General features: G+C 37.5%; 1 protein-coding gene across 6 annotated transcripts in view; it reads right to left on the bottom strand.

The window, feature by feature from the left end:
* The window catches only part of esrrb (estrogen-related receptor beta), a 78,172-nt gene that overhangs the window by 7,558 nt on the left and 47,330 nt on the right, over positions 1 to 23,284 (bottom strand). For all 6 annotated transcript variants that reach the window (XM_058748974.1, XM_058748973.1, XM_058748975.1 and 3 more), the window contains 3 exons: positions 16,582 to 16,692; positions 14,944 to 15,105; positions 759 to 1,028 (listed from right to left, as the gene is read on the bottom strand). In XM_058748974.1, the coding sequence (XP_058604957.1) occupies positions 759 to 1,028; positions 14,944 to 15,105; positions 16,582 to 16,692 (543 nt within the window). The remainder of the gene's footprint in view (positions 1 to 758; positions 1,029 to 14,943; positions 15,106 to 16,581; positions 16,693 to 23,284) is intronic.

Genomic DNA, 23,284 nt, shown 5'->3' with positions numbered 1-23,284 from the left:
GTCCTTTTGCTCATCTAGTAAATGCATCTTGATTTAAGAATTTTAGAACTAGAAACAAGACAAAAATACTAAGTAAGATCAGCCTTTTATTTCTCTTTGAACTTTTATTTTGTTACTATTTATCACTTATTTTAATAATTTGAATTGTAGCTTAATTGATTTTCTGTGCAATTCTTGCCTAACAGTGAAATGTGTTTGAGAGGGACTAAAACATCAAGCAAAATAAAATAATCGATTTATCTCAAAATGCTCATCAAGACTGCATATATTGTGAAATATTATTACAATTTAAAGTATCTGTTTTCTATGTGAATCTGTGTTAAACTGTAATTTATTTCTGTGATGCAGCGCTGTATTTTCAGCATCATTACTCCAGTCTTCAGTGTCACATGATCCTTCAGAAATCATTCTAATATACTGATTTACTGCTCAACAAACATTTCTGATTATTATCAATGTTGAACACAGTTGTGCTGCACAAAATTTTGGAAGTTGTGATACATGTTATTTTTCAGGATTCACAGATGAATAGAAAGTTCAGAATAGCAGCATTTATTTGAAATAGAAATCTACTGCAACGTTGTAAATGTTTTTACTGTCACTGTGGATTAATTTAATGTGCCCTTGCTGAATAAAAGTATTAATCTCTTAAAAAAAAAAAAAACACTCCTACTGACTCCAAACAATTGAATGGCAGTGTATGTATAAATTTAAAACAAAACAAACAAAGAAAGGAATTAGTCTAAAGCTGCTGATACCTGAGTTGGCGAGTGCGATGGCCTTCAGCGTGACGAACTCCTCCTTCTCCACCTTGAGTTTCTTGTACTTGCGCACGAGCTGTAGGATGGACACATAGAGGTCCAGCAGGCCCGTGAGCCGCGAGTGCTCCTCGTCCATCACGTAGTCCTCCGCGTACACCAGCTCGTCCTCGTAGGGCAGTGAACGGAACACGATGCTCAGGATCAGGATCTCCATCCATGCGCTCTGCAGTAGACTCATCTGGTCTCCCAGAGACAGGCTGGAGAAACCTGAGCAAGAGACAAGACATTCTGTACTCAATATACTGAATTAAGAAAATAGACCGTACACACACACACACACACACACACACACACACACACACAAACAATGGGCAGCCCGGGGCTAGTTGTCACACAGGGACTCAGTAAGCAGGAGATTTTCAGTCATAACGTTGTTTTCTAACAGTGGTTTAGTATGTCTTGAACTGGACATTTGTTGTGAATTCTGTCCTCCAAATTAAAATTCAGAATCATCATATTTTTTTGTAAAGACTTTAAGATTTGTGTCTGTACAGAAACCCCTCTCCTGGGTAGGGTTATTAGTTAACTAAAACTAAAACAGAAACTACATTTAATATCATTTTAAAATATGTTTGTTATTTGAAACAAAATAAACATTAACTGAAATAAAAATTTATATATATATAATTTTATTTTTTATTTTATTTCAGCTAGTTGCCAAGGCAACATTTCTCATTTTAATTTAGTTTAACTTAATGCACTAAAATAACTAAAACTAAGACTGAAATAAAAATGAATAAAACTATATAGACACAATTAAAACAAAAAAATCCTACTAATACTACTACTAATTCGTTACATTTATATAGCGCTTTTCTGGGTACTCAAAGCACTTTACATAGAAAGGGGTCTCTCCTCAACCAATAATAATACAACTGATTCAAAATATTAATAAAAACTATATCTCAGTAATACTAAAATAACACTGCCCCTGGGTTCCTCCATAAAGGAAAATATTATGCAAGTAAAACATTTAGACATTATAAGTACGTTTAGATAAAACAGTAGTATGGTGTTTATGCCATTTTGTTAGATAAATGCAATTTGGGGACAAAACTGTCTCACTGTATTGCACGAAAATCCATACAAAAACATAAAACATGCTTCATTTCCCCACCAGCAATACTGTGTTTAATACAGAAATTCCAGAGTAACACATATTAAAACATGGGCATTATGATTATGCTCTCTTTCTTCATGTGTTTTCTTCTGACAGCTGTCAATAACGTGTGCAGCGCATCTCCACGAGCCGTTTGCACATCACACGATCGCTCCGATGATTAAAATGATTGCTTTACAAGTGGACTAAAGCAGCGCTATCTGCCCCGCTCGCCATTAAAGCGCCGATAGATTACAGTATTGATCCACTCGCCCGCCACACCTGACCCCAAACTTTCATATGAATGCAGAGATGAGCGGGCGATGTCTATCTGCTGCCGGCGGACGCTCTGGAGTGTTTGTGGGCCGAGAGACAGAAAGAGCCGGAGGAGAACAAGAAAGCGGCAGAAAAGAGAAGCTGAGTGTTTAATTTCCTTTATCAGGCGGGCGAACAGCGGCCGGGCGTGCTGGAGGATACATTAATTAACAGATTGCGATCAGGACCGCGGGGCCCCTGACAATGTGAAGAGGGATCAATAAGGGCCTCGCAATGGAGGTGCGGGATGAACGGGAGCCGCCGGAGATCAGGTCAGCGCAGACGCGCTCCATACATACAGTCAGAAACACTTCACGCTACACAAAGTGAGAAAGACTTCAGTGATGCAGGCTCAGGACTGGGTTAACGTGAGCGGATTCACATGCAAAGCGCATTGATTTAGTGCATGAATGCCACATGTCGATCACGGCCTTCTTTTACTGGAAGGCCATGAGTGTCTTTGACAAAACAAAGAGGCGGACAGCGATGCTAAAAACATTAAACACTGTTCACAACCCATGTTACATCCACAGTGTGCCAGTTCTGAGTTACACAAAGGAAAGATGAGACTTCATTTTAATCAAATTCAGTTTTACTACTAAAAAAATGTTTAATTAATTGTATTACTTTGATATTAATTATTTGTGAAATTTGCTAACAATTTCTCAGTGAAAATTGTTTAAAAAATGTTTTCTTTTTCAGTGTAGATATTATAAAACAGATTATGATAAAAAAAAAATTCTGACGAGTTGCATTTGAAAATGAAATGCTGATCAACACACATGATGCATATTTTATAAGAAATCTGAAAAGTTTATGGTTAGACTAATTAACTATATTACTCTGGGGAAGAATTGTTTATTCTGATGTCAAGTCACTTTTATATAGTGTTTTACACAATACAGTTTTTTTTTTTTTCAAAGTAGCTTCACATTAATAAACAGGAAATTAATTGAATTAAAATTTAATTAATTGTTTATGTTATAAAATTCATCAAATGAGAAGCAGCTCTACAGAAGACAACAGCGTCACTATTGAGCTTAGTTTAGTTCATTGTTGATTCAGTTCAGTTTAATAAAAGTGTTGATATTGCAAAGTTAACAATTCAGATCAAATTTTGCTCTTATCTGATAGTTCGGTACAGTTAAATCAATACTATTACTGAATATTACTATTAATTGTATTTTAAACCCCAAATGTAAAACAATTTACTGAATACATATACAGCACATATATAATGTTTGTTTGAGTTTATGAAGCTCTGCCTCAGAGTGCTGACTTCCCTTCAAATGGGATCTACTTTATAAAAATCTGCTTTGACAGGTTGTTTCTCGTGTCCATTTACTCATGTTGAAATGTTTCTGAAATCTCGGTTTTTACTCGGTGCAGAAACAGCTGCCATTGTGATCTATCTTAAGCACTAGTAAAAAATGTAATCAGTTTTTAGCTTGTTTTTATGCAGCTCAATAAAATTCATTGCTGAAACATCTTCTATAACAAAGACAAGCTCGGCCATCTCCCGTGATATATTTCACGCTCTCTAAATCAAAGCCAGCAATTCTGAAAATAGACAAAAGCCGAAACCTTCGCAAAAAGGCTTTTTATGACTCTGGCAGCCTTTTATAAACAAAATAGCCATAAAAAACGACAGGTTTTAATCTGCCTGTATTAACAAGCTTATATTTGAAAATTTATCCCTGTCAGTTTATGGCTCTGGTCTCCTCCTCCTCCTCGTCCTGATGGTTTGTTGGTGGAGTTTGTGAGAGTTTCGCCGTCAATCAACATCCTCTCTCCAATGAAACTCTACATGACACTGAAAATAACAATACATCATCCTTGAGACATTTGCATTGTGCCAAGGTATATGTGATGGATAAGGAGGACATCTGTGAATGTAAGGTGATTAGAGCACCTTATTCTCACAGGAGAACATTTATAAGTCATATGGTGAAGTCATGAACCACCGGCCATTAAAAAAGCACTTCATTTAAGGCACGCACCCACAAACGTGTAGACATGAAACCGATATGCATTTGAAATCAAAGTACATAAACTTGAATTACACATAAAAATCCGCATGCGTGGACAGTTTGTACATTATTAATGCGTCAGTCTTCACTGGGAAGCCCACAGCATCGCCGTTATATCAGCGGCGATTTCAGATAGAAATATCACTGCACACTTTCTGTCATATGCCTTCACTTCTGACAGGCGCTGCAGTCTGTCTGCTATTTCGTCTTGTTTGTTTTAATAAAGGCAAGATATCAAAGGTGAATAGAATAAAATTGTAACCATATCACCATACTTCTACAGTTGATTAATCAACTATTAATAAGTGTGAATGATACATGAACAAACCCATCAGTAAAAAACATTCAGAATATAAATAGTAATAAAACTGTTAAGTCTGGTGCATGTAACTAAGTGCTGCTGAAGTGGAGAAAAACACAGTCTTCAAAATGCATTGAGCTATAAATGTAAAGGGATTGATATTGGCTTAATAAATAAATAACATCTTAATGAACCCGTAAAAAAGGTTTGTGTGAAGGTCAGAGTACAGAAAAGATCCTGAACTCACTATAAAAGCAAGCAGCCGAAGTCTGTGGACAGTCTCCTTTGTGATGAAAACAAATGTGTGTGTTTGTCTGATTCCTCTACATTTGGCATGACATCATCAGCTGGGACCCAATCAATACATGTCTGCTCATAAATTACGCTGCTCCATAAATAATTCCAGCAGCGCTGCTGCTGCTCACACGAGCATTGAGCTCATGCGTCTGTCTCACCTCATCTCACGCCAACGACGACAAAGAGCACAATCAAATCAAAGCTGTGCAATGGATTCCACCTCACAGTCAGTGTTTATGTCATTCCTGATCTCTAACTGCAAAACCACTGTCATATCAGCCAGAGAAACACGTCTATTTTGACATATATCATATCACATCTTAATCATTTCAAAGATCTGCTTATTCAGAAGCAGAAAAGATATTACATATAGCAAACTTCTGAAATTTCATAATTCATAATCTTATCGTAAATGATTCATCAGTGATGTTACGCAAAATGATAAAATATTCGTCTTCATAATCTTCCTTCATAACAAATTAAACTTGCCCCACCTCTGAATGACTTTCTTCACCACACTTTTACTTTTCAACCCACCTGTAATACATATTTTGTCTTGTTAAATACAAAAATACATTTCATTACCAATATAGGCTAATTGGAAAAACGTGCCTGTGGAAACTTTTCTGCAAAATGATATTACGTTGCGTGTTTCAGGACACTTTCAAAGTGATGCTAAAAGTGCATTCAGTTTTATCCGAGACAGACAAATGTCAATCTGCCACTAAAAGGTTAACAATCTATAATATTTGAAAATAACGTACCACCTATCTGAATTCTGATAGTAGAAAAGCAAACGAGAGATAAAAAACATTTGCTGAAGCGACCATGCCTTTCGTTATGTTCTAAGAATGTTTTGCCTACATTCCAATTAAGTTATGAAAACGTTATTTGTATATGTTTTCTGAATGTTTAAAATGCACTTTTTTTTTATGTTTTAAAAACTTTTTTTTTCTTCTCTTTTTTGTGTTAAGGCCTGTTCACACCAAGGACGATAACTATAAAGATAACGATAAAGATATAGTTCCAAAAATCTTTCCCAATTTATATATATATATATATATATATATATATATATATGAAGAGATTATTTGCAAAAACTGATATCTCTGATAATCATGTTTTTTTATTATGTTATCATGTTTTTATTGTGTTAGTTAACTGTTTTTTTTTTTTAGTTATTTTGTAACCTAATCAAAATAACCCAACTGCAGTTTGATTGAGATTAATGGGAATGCACAATGAAAAAACATGATTTCTGAGAACTGTTAAAAACATAGTTATCTGTTTTTGCAAATGAACTCTTCATATATATATATATATATATATATATATATATATATATGGAGCTGGTTATTGGTTATGTGATAAAAACATCAAAATTCTTGACTGTGCAAGGAATCGTGCAAAAATAAGTTTTACTAATGAATAATCTGCCCATGTAATCATATTTTGTGTGAAAAGGAATAAAAGATGTTGATGTTTTACTGCCACTAGTGTTCATTTCAGCTGGAAACTGCAGTGAATTGTATACACAGGTATGTTTTTGGAGTTTCACAAAAATGAAGCGTCCATTATGGAAGTACAATGACTTCTGGGTGCCGTTTCATGTTGACTTTAAATGAAGATCTATCTGTACTTTACTAATGATAAGCGTCCCATCAGAACCCAGTGCAGGGCTAGAGATCATTTGGTCAGTGAAGCATGAACGATATGACGTTTTGTTCTGTTAAATACAGTAATACCCTTGTCTTAATCTGCTTTCCCTGACCTCCTGACCGGCCCGCACTACTGCGTACTCGTCCCCAGAGACACCGCTGGGCCTGACATGAGCTGCTCAACCTGATGACAGGCCAGAAATGAGGTTTAATCAGTCACGTAATTACACATCATTTATTTCCACTGCTAAACAGATTCTGTGGTTAATGAGTAGCCGTGTAGTATTGACGGACCTGACCCTGCAAAACAGCTTCCTCAAGGGATTGACTTGTGGTGTCTTCTGTGTGTCTTTAGCTTTGGGTAATAACCCATAACGGACAAATTAACAGAATGGAATTATGTGAAAGTGAAAGTCACATTTCGGAAGTACATAAACTACGAAACACTTGGACAGGACATCTATGATCAAAGGCCCGTACGTATATACTCACAGCAAAGTTATTTTTTGTTCCTCGCTTAGGGTTAAAAGGAAATTTGAAATATCAGCACATAAAAGGTGTTTACCAGGTGGAGCTTTCAAACCAAGCAGATCTTTGTTGGCGAACGTGGCGAATTTGCGTATTGCAAAATCTGTGTGGGGAAATTTTTTACCCTCACGTGAAATTCCCAATTGATTCCTACTGAATTGACTGGATTTTGCCCGCAACTTTATTGTGGGCTGTGCATCCTAACGAATAAAATCTCAGAAGTGACTGATTATACAAAGGCACAAACTTTAACATCAGCATATTGCTAAGATAAACACATGGTGTGCTAAAATTCACACACACACACACACACACACACACACACACACACACACACACACACACACACACACACGTCTGGTTTGCTATCCTTGTGGGGACTCTCCATAGGCGTTAGGGTTTTTATACTGTACAAACTGTATGTGCTATCGCCCTACACCAACCCTACACCTAACCCTACACCAACCCTACACCTAACCCTACCCCTTACAGGAAACTTTGTGCAGTTTTAGATTTACACCAATCTAAAAGTATGATACACCATTTAGTATGTTTTTTAACCCTTTTGAATTACGGGGACATAGGCAGTGTCCTCATAAACCACCTTCAAATTGTAATACCTCTGTCATACCCATGTCATTATACAAATTTTGCCCCCGTAAACCACAAAAACCAGTACACACACACACACACACACACACATACTGTATATATGTGTGTGTGTGTGTGTGTCTAAAATGGTACATTTTCAACTGTATTTATATTATTTTTCAACACATCTATGATCAAAGTTCAATTAGTGTTAAAAGAAAATTGGAAATATCGGTGTCACAGACAAATGGTCGAAGGAAATTTAGCTTTTCAAGAAATTTAGGTTTTTCAAACTAACAGTTTGTTCTTCGATTTTACTTATAATCAGTTTGGACAGTAGGGTTGTGCCGATAAACGACTGTATCGATGATAGTCAGAGATATCGCCTGTGGATGATGCCTTTGACGATAGCAAGACGATTTTTATTATTATTATTATCATTATCAGGCTAGTAATACTTTTTAATATTAGGGCTTATTTGTTGCATTATATTTCTTTTTCTGCGTTTTTACAGTGTTACGCATTATAACCAATCACACAATTATGCTGAGTTTATGAATGCAATGACCAATCAGAGGCGTTCAGATGAGCCATCGCTGGAACAGCGGAGTTCTGTTGTTCAGCGCGCGCTGACTGAATTCTGACTCGCGAGTTCTCTCATAAACAACAAAGTGCAGATGTATGTGCGATGTAAGTATAAGAGATTTATTCATCATACAGTGTAGATTCACTGATTATAACGGGAGTGTTTTTAAAGTGCATAAACTTGTGCTAGGCCGAGCTTGTGATGATGTTCTTTGGTAATGTAATGTTCTTTGCTTGTTTTCTGTAACTGCTTTTTGAATAACTGAGGAAATGTAAACATTATAATTAGTAACTTACGATGTTTCTACTAATTTGTTATCATGTTAAATACAAATTCAGTCATATTAGAAACATTAGGCTGCTTTTAGCCTTACGCTGGAGTTGGTTCACTTTCCGGCAATGAACCTAAGTAAATAAATAATTAAATAAATTAGCACGATAATATCGTGTATGCGTGATCTCACAGGCTGTTGGTCTGATTTTGGTAGACATAAGTCACACCAGTTCGTCTGATTTTGCACCATGGACCAATGGTTGTTCGAAGGTGTTTACCAACTGGAGCAAACTTTATGGAAAGTTCACTTTGGCAAGCTTAAACTCCAGAAACAAACTTCATTTTGGCCTGATTTTGTTTGAAATTACATTACAGTTTTCACCAGCAACCGTTCTTCAAAATCCTCTCTGCTCAAACACTGGTGGTCAGCACATGGTGGGCCGCTGATGGCATGTGGCCGATTAGTTGACTACTTTCCTGGGCAACTAGTCAACTAAATATCAAGTCGTAGAGCACAGACTCTTGTCCTCTGCGGCAGATGCCCCTCACTCACCTCTCCCATCTCGCGCATGGGTGGCGACGGGGTCGGATCCAGGCTTTGATTGCCACATCCATCATGATCGGTGGTGCTGAAGCCCATCAATGGTTAAATTGAATATACTAAGGCCTGTCGGTCGGTGTCTATATTTAATAAAGGCCGCTGATGAGGTGCTGATTTATCGGCCGGCAGTATTCACACTCCATTACAAGGAGATTACACAGCTCGAGCTGGATCAGCCCCGGCAACACAGTAAGGAGATTTCACCGTTTAATGACAACGAGAAAACAGCAAACCAAAGCCAGGGAAAGAGAGAAGGGTGGATACAAGCGCAATTACTGTATGCATGAGGGGAATTATCCGCCATCATGAGGGGTGACGTGATGCCTGTTAAATTTAGGCTTGATGCTTGTGGTTCAACTGCATATGCTTTGTCATATGCTTTTTCATCATCAACGCCAGTCCAATTAAGGTGCCCATGAACTTATTGTGACTCAATAATGGACTGAAGAGAAAAAAATATTCAAACACAGCGTTTGGTGGTGGTCACTTTAGTGAGATTTCAGGGAAATTTCATGGGCATAAAAGGTTCATTTTCAATAGTGTAGTGATGTATGAAGCACAGCTCACATAGAAAAAGCTTTCAGACCAAGCAGATCTCTGTTGAATGTAGTGAATTTGCGTGACAAACTGGTGAAATCTGCATTGGGAGTTTTTTTCAACCTCAAGGGAAATTCCCAGTTGATTCCTACTGAAATGACTGGATTTTGCCCAAACCTTTATTGTGGGCTGTGCATCCTAACTGGAATAACACCTCAAACATAAGTCTGAAATAATACATTTTCAATTAGATTTTTTTCTTCTTTTTTTAAACACTTTTCGATATTGACTGATTTATGAATTCTGCATTTTGGGACTGGAAAACATTATGCAACCACAAGGTGTGGTCACATTTACCGCTGTTTTGCAAATTTTCGTGTTTAAAATCCATTAATTTCCATAGAAATCTGCACAGGAAATTTGCATGAGGTTGAAAAATTTCCCCATGCAGATTTTGCAACAGGTTCAAGTTGGTCACATGAATTCACTGCGTTGACCAACAGAAAGCTGCTTGTTTTAACCCTTTGACGGGTACGATTACAACGTTCAGTGAGTCACGTCATCAACAGCTGAATTCAAATCTGCTTTCTGGTGCGGAGCCAGATCGGAGGCGCTGAGCGCTTGTCATATTATCACTTATTCAGTGTTTTCAACCATATAATGCTTATTTTAGGTTTCAGACATTTAAATACACATAAGTACTAGCAAAACCATTCATTTATAGTTTGTAAAATACACGCTGATGTCTATGGAAGCAGCAATAATGATCCTTACAAATATAATCTGACAACATGTTTTATTGATATCATATACAGATTGTGTAGATAACTTTAAAGTTTACTCTGCTCTTCTCCCAGTTTAACCGGAGACTTACTTTAATGTGTTTCGGGAGGAGAGGATGAATTTACGTGTTGTTAATCCCACAGATCGGATTCAGCGCGAACAAACATGGCGGCGCCCATCACCCGGTATCTCAACTAACACGATCATTATAAAAGTATTTAAACTACCAAATACATTTACTTGCACATATTTCAGAATCGGAATATCAGATATTTCATAATATAGTGAGTAATGTTTGTGAATATTAATAATCAAAAAAGGAAAAACTAAATAAAAGTGATCCATGTGTCATACAGCGCTATTGTGGCTGCGGTGTGTCACATGACAAGCATGACGTGTTGCCATGGAAACAACAAGGCTATACATTCTAAAATAACGGTCGCCTAAAAAATCTCACGCTGGGGGCTCAGCTAGAATATTTTAAACGCACGTGTGAAAGGGTTAAAAGTAACTTCTGTGTGAGCTGTTTCATACATAACTGCAACAGTGACAAAAAAAGAACCACTTTTATTCACAAAATGTCACCAAAAATATGCAAACCACAGCCTTAGGATTTGGAATGGGATAAAGGGGGAAAAATGCAAGGTCTCAAAACCCGTTTAACTTCTTTTAACTTGATGCCATTGCAAAAGACACAAGTGCAATGGTAAAAACGCCAGTCTAGCGCGTTTACATAAAAAAAAAAAACAATGGACAGTAGACCAATGTAAAAGAAAACGTGTGCTGTGTGAATGGTTCCTAATGATACCTTTCTTTTGCAAAAGGCCTTAGCAAACAACTTCTGCTTTAGATGTGCTTTATACATCGCTAAACTTTTGACATAGGAGAAATGTGACAACACCTTTAGGATTTGGCCGAAAAGGGGTATTGCACAACGCAACGTAATGATGCCTTTCTTTCACAAGCATCTTCGCATTAGGAGTGCATCAGCGATGCCTACAAATTTTGTCTATCTAGGGAGCACCCTGGGTTTCGGAACACAGCCATTCCTCCAGTTTCACAGACAGGGCTTAAGCCTAGTCCCAGACTAAGTCTGAGCTGTTTCAACTGAAAGAAACTTGCACTGATTCATCTTAAAATTGATCAATGCCTTTGTTTTGTCTCAAGAGGGACACCAGTAATGTTTTTTCTGAGGTACGTTTAATAAAAATTACTTAAATGTCCTAATTGAACTATGGCCTAATCCTGGCTTAGTCTAAACCCTGTCTGTGAAGCCAGGCCATTATGTGTCATTTTAGTACACTCCGGTTAAATCAGAATTACGTTTTTTGAAAGCAAGACAGCTATCTTGCCATGTGACTTCCCACAGCGGACGCTTCAGGTTGGGAAACAATTCCACACATCCTCAGAATTCTCTGCTGGAAAAATCCGGCCCTAGGAGTCAGGGGTCCGGAGGCAGGTGATCACCAGCTGTCTAATGTGACAGGGCTACGGTGTCCGACCGGTAATGGAATGTAAAGCCTTATTCCAAACCACATCTGACAGCTTCTGTTGTCCAGATAATCAGACACTAGTTCTGCTGTTCCAGTGAAAGGTAAGCCATTACATTACACATGGCAGCTTCGTCCGTTCAGTCATGTGGGTTTTTGTAACTTGCTCTAGTAGAGTTAGTAGTTTAGCTCGTTTGCATATCCATGAAGCGAGCGGAGGGGAACTCCGGGACTTAGAGTGAAATGCGATCCGGCCGAGAACAAGAAGCTAGTGTATGTATGTCAAAGGTCTTTAGCACCTTAGCAGCAAAAAAGCCATCTGTCAACATGTTCCACACATCAGCTTTAATGAGACGCCACTCAAACTATTTACAGAGACCTCCTCTCTCTGCCGTGCCAACCAGAGCCCGGACATTCAGAGGAGGGATTAATTAACAATTAATCAACGGCTGATTCGATAGGGCCTGACCATACCAAGAGGCTGTTTACAGCCGTTTACTGACAGATGAGATGGGAGTCTGAGCGCCGTGTCCTAACATGCACTATAAAAGGCTTTACTGTGACATATAAATACGGTTGCGCTTCGGACAGGTGCGAACGGGGGCCTGTGAGTACAGAAGACCAGTGTGTAACGCGTGTACACTAATAATATTAGTGCAAATTTCATATGAAAGACACTTGATGGATACAATCCTACATGTTTGCCTCCTTCACTTAGAATTAGATCACATTACAACAGTAAAATGGGTTGTTAACGGTGTCTTGACTTAAGTGAGTCATCTTAAGGTACAGATTCCAGTCTATGTGAAATGCTGTAACATTTTGATACCATATAGTCTTAATAAATAAATGAACAGGGTCAGTTTTGATTTGAGTGTGGTCTATGTAGTAAAGAATCACAGCAAACGCTCTGGCATAACCTGCCTTCTCAAGCACTGTCACAGTTGAACAGGGTTAGTGAAATAAAAAACATGTAAAGTGTTACCTATGATCCACTGGTCTCCCCTTTGTAATAAACTGATAATGTTTGAAAACTAACAACTTAATGCTCTTTAGTGAAAAAACTTAGAATTAAAGGCCCTTCAGTGCAGATGTATCATATTTCTCCATCACTGACTGTGACAGACAAAGACTAATTACTGTTGTAAATGTGCAATATGTGACCCTGGAGAACAAAACCAGTCTTAAGTCGCTGGGGTATATTTGTAGCAATAGCCAAAAATACATTGTATGGGTCAAAATGATCAATTTTTCTTTTATGCCAAAAATCATTAGGATATTAAGTAAAGATCATGTTCCATGAAGATATTTTGTAAATTTCTTACCGTAAATATATCAAAACTTCATTTTTGATTAGTAATATGCATTGCTAAGAACTTGATTTGGACAACTTTAAAGGCAATTTTCTCAATATTTAGATTTTTTTTGCACCCTCAGATTCCAGATTTTCAAATAGTTGTATCTCAGCCAAATATTGTCTGATCCTAACAACCCATACATCAATGGAAAGATTATTTATTCAGCTTTCAGATGATGTATAATAATCATCTAATGTATAATGTATAATCTCATTTTCGAAAAATTGACACTTAAGACTGGTTTTGTTGTCCAGGGTCACATATGTGTTTTGTTTAATACACTAAATACTACTGAACAATATGGGATAATTTAACATCTGATATATTTATATTGATAATTTAATGACAGGAAATACGTTTACAGAATTGTTTAATTCAAATGCAATGTGTGCAGAATATGTGCACAATCAACTGTATTAATTTTGTCCAAAATGAAAGATTGCCATTAATAACAATGTGCATTAAGAATTTTTTCAACCTAAATTTAAGATACACGTCACTGACGAAGCAAAGCAAAAATAAATAACTAAATACATAAAAATAAATATAAAAATATATAAATAAATAATTAAGAAATATTAGATTAAAACAAAATGAAAAACAAAACACAAAGCAAAAACAAAACAAAATACTTCTGAAGGTACACAGCACTGACAAAGCAAAGTAAATAAATAACAATCAAAACAAAACAAAAACAAACAAACAAACAAAAAACAGAAAGCAAAACAAATAAAAAATAATAGCAAAGCGGAAAAAAAAAAAAAAAGCACTGTGTGTGTGTACTGGTATTATGAGGATCAAATGTCCCCACAAGTATAGTAATACCAGCAAATTTTGTACTTGTGGGGACTTTTTTTTGGTCTCCATGAGGAAACACAGAATCACACAGAATGAAGTGTTTCGAGAATGTAAAAATGCCTTTAGCCGAGTGTGAGGGGTAGGTTTAGCTGTAGGGTTAGGATAAGGGGACAGAAAATACAGTTGTATAGTAGAAAAACCATTACGTCTATGAAGAGTCCCTGTAAACCACATGTGTGTGTGTGTGTGTGTTGAGGAGCACTTTGAGGAGACTGTGTTTTTGGGTCAGCAGTGATCCAGTCGGCTGTAAGCTCCTTGCTGAAAGGCTCTCTGTGCTGACGCAGCACTGTGTGTGTGTGTGTGTGTGTGTGTTTGTGTGATTAAGGGGGTCAACATCCTCCTAATCTCCTTACTAGATAGCACTTCACCCAGCTAATGATTAGCATCTTCCCTAAAAACCCAGCACAGACGGACGGCACTGAGTCAGCATGTGTACACAACAGTTACTTTCCCTTTCTTTCTTCAACATGTCTGGTTTTAACTGCCACAGAACGAACATGTTTTAACAAATGTTTTAAAAATAAAATAAAATAAAAAATAATATAAATGATGTCATGAATGCAATGATGTCATAACTAAAGTTTTTTTTTTTTTTTTGCATCATTCTGTATTAGTTGAGGATGAACTTTAAGTTTGATTTTTATTATGAAAGATTATAAAATAACAGTAGAAATCATGTAGCTGAAGTGTCCAGCTTTACCAGTTGTTTCACCTAATTTCATGGCCCCTTTTTATTTGTTAGTAAATAATAATCTGAAATAATAAATATTAATTTGGACAAGCACATGCTTTCTGCACTATGGCCTGCCTCACTGACCTGGGATGTGTTTGGCCCAGCCGATGATGACCACCAGCTCGCGGTCGGCCAGGTCACACAGTGTGGTCAGCGCTTTGATGTCGCTCTCGGGCATGGTGGGGTCCGGCATGGCGTAGATCTTCTCCGGCTCCGCTACCAGCAGATGGGACACGATCTTCGTCACTGAGCATGAGGATGAGGAGGCACAAATTGAGTTATTCTGATGTGAAATCACTCGGACACCGGAAACGTGATAAACAATATAGCATCAACTATATCTGTTTCAGATTCACTGCACAAATATTCACAAACTATTCATAATATATGTTTTCTGCGATTGTGTGTTCATATTCACACTCATAATAAAACATTATAAAAAGTTTCATTTGTCACAGTCACGATTCATGATGTTTAACTGATCAGTAGTTTATGCAGCTTCAGCAAAAACACTGAATATTGAAAAAATAATATAATATAATCTTGATATAATGTTTATGATTTACTAATGAAAGTTTTGAATGATGCTGAATGTTTTGATGTCTTACAGTTTTTTTTAACTGCTTACACACATTTTCAAAATTGTGACTTTTTTTTTTTTTTTTACTTTACACACAAATCCAAGAATTGCACACAAAAAATTCAAAATATCACAAACACATCTCAAAAGTAAACATTTGCAAACACCTTTGCCATAATATTAATTCCTGTTAGATTTTTGTGTGTTACGCAGAGAATTGTGAGTTGTGTTTTGCAGAAAGTGTTTTATGAAATTGAAAACCGAGTCAAAGGCTGAGAATTAGTGTCTGGTTTTGCAGATCTGGTGTGTGCTTCTGCTGTTTGAGTGACAGCTTTCAGAAATTGTGTGACAAGAAAATATTTTGTGTGTAAGCAGTTGAAAAAAACCGTAAGTGAACATGTATTGCATTCACAGAAGTGTGATGTGAATGTGTGATTTTTTTTTTTCATTTATAAATATATGAAATATATATGTGTGTGTGAGTGTGTTTTTGTGACATATGAGGATACAAATTTGTATATTGACATGGGTATGACAGGTATTACAAGGAGAAGGTGATTTATGAGGACAATACCCCATGTCCCCATTTTTCAAAACACTTATGAATCATACAGAATGAGTTTGTTTGAGAAAGTAAACATGCAGAAAGTTTCCTGTAACGGGTAGGGTTAGGTGTAGGGCAATAGCACATACAGTTTGTACAGTATAAAAGTGTGTGTGTGTGTGTGTGTGTGTGAGAGTGTGTGTGTGTGTTTTTGTGAAAAGTCAGGACATAGATTTGTATAATAACAAAGGTATGACAGGTATTACAAGGAGAAGGTGACATCTCAGGACATTGACCCATGTCCCCACTTTTCAAAACGCTTATAAATCACTCAGAATGAGGTTTTTTGGGGAAAGTTGAAATGCACAGTCTCCTGTAAGGGGTAGGTTTAGGTGTAGGGTTGGTGTAGGACAATAGCACATACAGTAAGTACACTATAAAAACCATTACGCCTATGGAGAGTCCCCACTTTTCACAAAAATGAACATGTGTGTGCGTGCGTGTGTGTGCGTGGGTGTGTGTGTGTGTGTGAGTGTGCGTGTGTGTGTGTGTGTGCGTGTGCGTGTGTGTGTGTGAGAGAGTGTGTGTGTGTCCTCACAGGGTTTTTTGGCTGGCGGTGGCAGTGTGAGCCCCAGGTAGGCTGTGTTTTCTGCATCCATTCTCCTCTTGTATTTCTGTCGGCCTCCTCGTACGCGATCTAGCCGAACACCTGATCAAACACAAACGATACATCACACACATAAACACACTTTAAAATCAATACACATTTCATCACATCTGTGAACAAAATGTTGTTTTGAGTTTGAGGAGCATAAACTTTTTCGAGTGATGTGAGAAATCAAACAACCAAAGCCATGTAAAGATGATTTCAAAGATTACGTTTATGTCAAAGTTCTGTAACACAAAGCATTTAAAGCGTGTCATGATACAGACACTTCAGCATTTGGTACATAATAATATAAGAGTATATTATTGATATACAGTATTAATATTATTGTTCTACATCATGCTTGTAGGAGACATGGGCACAATTGTAATTTTAATAATAAATAAATAAATAAATAAAATCGCAGATTTCAAAGCATTGTTACATTACTATAAAGAAAAAAGTCAAATAAATTGTTACTTTACTGTTTACAATTATCTATCAGGACTTACTGAAGTTTTTTTTTGTTGTTGTTGTTGACTGATTAATGAAAAACCACATACAGTACTTTCAAAAACTTGTTTTACTTGACATAAACTTTAACTGCAATAAAACATTTATTAAAAAATTTAAACTTATTTTATTTTAGCTAGTTGCCAAGGCAGCTTTTCTCATTTTCATTTAGTTTTTGATGTACTAAACAAATTAAACCTGAAATAAAATGTAATACAAAATATAGACATTAAAAAAACAACACAGCAAAATTACTAAAGCATTAACTAAAAAACATTTAAAAAAAACGTCACACAACAAAATTACTAAAACATTAACTAAAATGAAAACAGAAAATATAAAAATAAAAAACAATTTTATAATATTAATAAAAACTATAATAGTATAAAATTCTTTCAAGTGAAATAAGAGGGAGGATTTCTATTGCTTTGTGCTAATCGGTGTAAAATATGTACTATTTTAATGTTCCTTTGCAATGGAGCTAGTATTTGCTTTGTAGGTTTTTTCTGACACACGCACACACACACACACACACACTAGCCTCTATAGTAACAGTATCAGAGTGTAAATAAATCATTTCTCCTTTAAGGGAAATTTAAACCGAGGAAAGAGCTGACAGATTCACCAACACAAAAACATACAAGCCTGCGAGGCCGACAGACGCTAGCGAGGGAGCGAGGGATCAGCGGGATGAGCTGCTGCGCTCTCAGCGTGTGACGGAGGTGTCAGGCCTCCATATGTGAACACTGAGCGCGGCCGCTGTGACACTACACGCCTGCCGCACATCTAAACAGATGAATATTTAACACGGGGTCAATGAACTCACAGACGGACCTTCTCATTATTTAGCTTATCAGCAGCGCCGCCGGGAACGCTAACGACAGCAGCTGCAGCGCATTTATATACAGCATCAGCCGCAAAACTGGCCAGTTTCCACCGTAAAACAATAGATGTGTGTAAAAGTACCTAAATCACACAAATATTATTGAAGTTTAGCATGTTTGTAACACTCACGCTATAAACTAACACTAACACCTTATTTATTAGTCAATTATTTGATAAGAATGCTTTTACATGTGCACATTACTCACCACTCCTAAACCTGTAATACTTGACCTGTTTGTTTATTCATTCACGATGGTTTGAAAACTTTGAATATGAGAAAATGACTGCATTTGAATCTATATCTGACAGATGGAGGTTATACTGTACATACAAGCCGGAAATCAAGCTCTAAATCAGAAAACGGGGCTGATTCTTGAGAACTGGGAAAGATAGCAACTGAAACTGCGACTTAAAAGACCAAAGGTTTATGAATCAACAGAATTATTTTGGATTAGTATGTTAAGCATGTTGTGTTTTTATTTTCTCACAAAATGACATTTTCAGCTCCATCTATTGAATTTTTACCACAGTCAGAGAGGAATCTTATTGTGTTGACAAAGTAACCATATTTTGCACATCACACGTTAAGTGAAGCAGCCTTAGTGTAATTTTTTTATATTTTATTTATTTATTGCTAAATATTAATAGGACATACAATTAGTTTTTTTTTTTTTTTAACTAAAACAGTATATTTATTTTTGTTTGGGGCTGACATGTCATGGTTATGACACTGTAAAACATTTTTTCATTGTACATTGTACAACAACTTACTTCAATCTTTCTACTTCAAGTGTTACTTGCTTTTCTTTGCAATTATTTGCGAAATATACTAGCAATTTCTGAGCGAAAATTGTAAGTCGCAGACCATTTATAAAGACAATTGCTTAAAAATATCTAAATTGTTATTACTATACTAAAACTATATTGCTTTTTAAAAACATATACAACTCTGTCATCACGTACTATAGTTAATTCAAAAAACGAGCAACCAGTTAAAGTTCCCTGGTGGCTAAATGATTTCATCCCTCTACAACTACTGTGTCAGAGGAGGTCTGTGTGCCACTACAGCAAATTACACTCCCACAATTCTCCCTGCTCCCTCTTTATTGAACATTATAGAGTGTGAGATTAGAACAGGGATGGAGGAGAAGAGAAAAACACTGAGAGGAGGAAAGGAGGTCCATTTAGTACCCATAATCAGTCGACAAATGAGAGCAGTGGCGTAAGCGCAGGACACTGTTGCGTCATTTACGGACAGCGTAACTCCGATGCAATGACCGCAGGCTTAAGAATGTTCACCTGACTGTATACGCTTTGCATTTTCAACGTTTCACAGAAATGTACAACTTCAGAATATGAACTGCTAATTGCATTTGATCTGAATTATAATGTCTATTTCATCAAATATGAGACAAAAAGCGCAACAAAGAGCAGCGACAACAAACTGCATTATCTTTTTAGAAGCCAAATTGGGAGATTTCTTCTCCTTATACAAATTATTTGATTCCCTAGAAACATAAATCTGATTAGGATTGTCTTTCAATTTCCTGACACTGACAACCCACTAACCTAATTACCCGCTGGTCCCCGTGGTCCTACTCTTCCTCGCAAACTCCGGGAGATCATTTGATGGTTGCTAAGTCGCAGTAAAATCTCATTTCTCCTAACTACAATTTTAATATTTTTATTGATAGTCACAGACGGTGGGGAGCGAGATAAAATGATTTTGAATTATGCTAAAGATTGGATTGACTAAACGCACCGTAAATATAATTTAAATCTGGCCCAAATGGTTTGACTTAACAAGCTTATTATTACAACATACCTAAAGGACATAACTTTAGTCCTAAACAAAGGCATATTCTCATTATTTGTCACGGTCTTGTTGCTGAAATTGTCATGCCAACAAATCTGGTATATAATGTTAATGGTACTAATGTTAAATAGATTAAATACAACACTGTGACGATGGAAAATGTCCATGCTTAAACTAGTCTCAGCTGGTTTAGTTAGTCTCCCCAAAACATTTTAAAATATCAAACTAGGTCAGCTAAAACCGGCAGACCACCTCAGGCTGGTTTAAGCTGCTTTTTTTTCTGTATTGTATATGGTTTTCTGTAAAGATCTTGTGGATTCTAAAGGATTCAGATGGAGAAACACTCCATGTCAAATGCTGCCGTCAGCCATCGCAAAGCTGATAGTGTGAAGATCCAGAGGTACATAGGTGCCTGTTTTAATTAGAACAGTAACTGTCATAATTAAACAGATGCTGGCAGGAATTAAACCTTGGCACTATCTAGTTTCCCGTTACACCCGGAGCAAGAGGGTCAGGGTGAGAGAAAGAAAGAGAGGGAGGGAAAGATATAAAAGAAAAAGGCCGATTTGCAATGGATCTGTGTGTCATGAGGTTTTTAGACTGCAGCCTCACTGGTTCAATTACTACAACATGCATTGCGAAATGACATCTATACAGTCAAATCAGATCCTACTAGATCAAGAACGATTTTACAGTTTTATCTGCCTTGTGAATTAGAGGATGAGACTCATTAGTGCATGTTATTCCAATGCAAAACAAGTGTTTGTCTTCATAATGTTTCATTAAAAAAGTAGTTTCATCGTTAGATCACAACCTCACTGGTCCAATCAGTACAACATGTACTGTAAAATTACAGCTAAACAATCCAAACAGATCCTACTAGATCAAGAATGTTTTTCTCAGTTTTGTGTGCAATGTGAAGTAGATGATTAGTCAGTTAGTGACATCTGAGGACGAGACTCAAATGTTTGTTTTCATAATGTTTCATTAATCAAGTAATAAATAAAGAAATACATTTCCCACCAGTATTCAATCCCAATTTGAAAGCCCTACGTTGGGCGCCAGCTTTTCTGTTTCTCACTGTAGTTAAATGCAGAAGTAAAATGAGTTGTGAATGCCATTTCATATTGACAATAAGAGCAGTGAATGCATCTTTTGGACGATTCCACATGCATGAGAGGAATGAGCGGCTCAAACTGGAATATCTTCAGTGAAACACGAGAGCGATGCGTTTCTGAAAGCGAGTGTGTTTTACGGCGCTGACCGCCGCCGATTCACAGCGAGCGGATCTCGAATGTCGTTTCTTCAAAGCGAGCGTGGCGGTGTGGGAGAGAGAGAGGGCTTAGGGCCAGCGTGGAAGGCATCCGAGCGCGGATTAGCCCTCGGGCCCGTGACTGCGCGAGGGCCAGCTGACCCCGGGCTCCTTTTCCTCTCTCAAAACAACAATCCCCTCTTGAGCAAAGCCCCTACAAAAGGGCCTGTCCCCACTCCTGTCGGTGGTTCGCCGTGGGTAGCTGGACTTGGCAGGGGCCCTTATTTTTGGTGGTCTCACCTGTTCTGGGTGCCTGTCATCTGGGTGAGGGGAAAGTGTCAGCGTGGCTGGGATGGTTGGCAGTGTCTCAGGGAGCTTAGGCTGACCCGTTTTTAGCTAGGAAATTCACAGGGCCATGTCCTAAGGCCACGGTGAACTCTACCTTTCATGGCTGCCGACAACCCCCATCTGAACTGGCCTCGCGTCAGCAATATTTCAAAGAGCCCTGCGTTTGGCAGCTTGGCATTTTTCCTCACAAACGGTGACGAGAGATACGGCGAGCGGACCGCAGAGCTGACATCTAACCCAAAAACACCTGTGCCGTGGCTTCTTCTAGCAGGGCTGGACCCAGTCAGGCACTCTTCAAAAGACAAAGGACAACTTCCTGCCAAAGGACAACTGAATGTTGCTCGCTGTGGGTTGATGCACTTTCTGGAAAAATGTAAAAATCGGACCTTTAGGAGTACAACAACTCAACCTCAAAGGGATACCTTTACCCCTACAAAATTCATTGTGGTACCTTAAGGGTACATATCACTACTCTGTAGTACTAATATGCACCTTTTAGGGGTAGAAAGGTACAAAGTTGTTGTCCCATTATGAGTACTGCCCAAGTGACAAGCCCCTAAATGTACACATTTTCGGGAATATTTTTTCTTCTGAAAATTTCTTAAATTCAGAAGTTTTGTTTTGGGAAAAAACAAAAAAACTAAAACAGAACTACGTGTTGTTTAGGTAACGTTGTTTACGTATTTTAATGTCAGAAAGGTGATGAATTTACAGGTATTTTCTGAGATAGATCTGTCCAGTGGAAAAATGTATTACACATCAAAATGGACTCTGGTTACTTTCTTATTTTTCCCTGCATAATCTCAACACGTTGGAGCACATGCACCATCCACCAGGCCAGAGCTCCAACATCCACACATCATATCTTTAAATTTTTAAATCAGACCCGACCATCCTTCCCCACACAGATGATTTGACTCATGATCTATTAAATTCAGTACGTGTCTACACTTTCTTTAGACTGCGAGCGTGTGTTTTGTGATCAGGCAGTCATCTGTCTCCCTGTAGAGATGATCTACAGCGTGTCGTCCTCGTCCAGCAGTGATCTAGGCTCTCTGGTGGAAAACACATGTTCACGCCTGCGGTAATCCTCTCACCTGTTCAGACGAGGCCTCGAGAGAAACCACCGCCACACACACACTCACACGCTTCACACACTCAGATATGTGTCTTAAAGAAGTCGCTCACATAAAATGAGCATTCGGTCATCATTTATTCACACTCATGTCCTTCCAAACTCGTATGATTTTTCTTCTTCTGTGAAACACAAAGTGAAATGTTGGGCAGAATGTCCAACAAACGTAGAAATAAGAGGCAAGTTTAAAAAAAAGACACCACAAATGGATCATGACTAACATTGTTATGGTGTTTTTTTCTTTTTTTGACAGGATAAATCGCTATCCACTTTCACTGTATTTCTTTGTGAAGAACATAAAAACATTAGGTCCGAATAACATGAGGGTGATTAAATGAAAAAATGTTTTGAGTAAAGTAACTATTTAAACTCCACAAAACACCAAAAAGTGGAACGAACACTCTTCTGATGTCCAAAGCCAATATATCGGACACATATTGAGGCACGTCTTGCAGGATTGCTAATAGTGTGGTGTTATTCAGATTAAGGTTTAATTTTTTGCCCAGCAGACAAACACATAATTCTCTATAGATTTTATGGCAGACGGAAATCAGACTTCTACATAAGGCTTGAGAATGTGAGAGATGTGAGTCTTGTGGGTTTAAAGAGTCTTTGGATTACGTCAGTGTAATCTCTCAATAGTATCTGTTGCTTTCTTCCCAGCTCCGATTCGCTTCCATTGATCAGAGGAAAAAAACCTGTAGTC

The sequence above is a fragment of the Onychostoma macrolepis genome, chromosome 17 (assembly GCF_012432095.1).
Source record: "Onychostoma macrolepis isolate SWU-2019 chromosome 17, ASM1243209v1, whole genome shotgun sequence".
NCBI classification, from domain to species: Eukaryota; Metazoa; Chordata; class Actinopteri; order Cypriniformes; family Cyprinidae; genus Onychostoma; species Onychostoma macrolepis.
The sequence above is the reverse complement of the archived record's forward strand: the minus strand, read 5'-3'. Positions and strand labels throughout refer to the sequence as shown.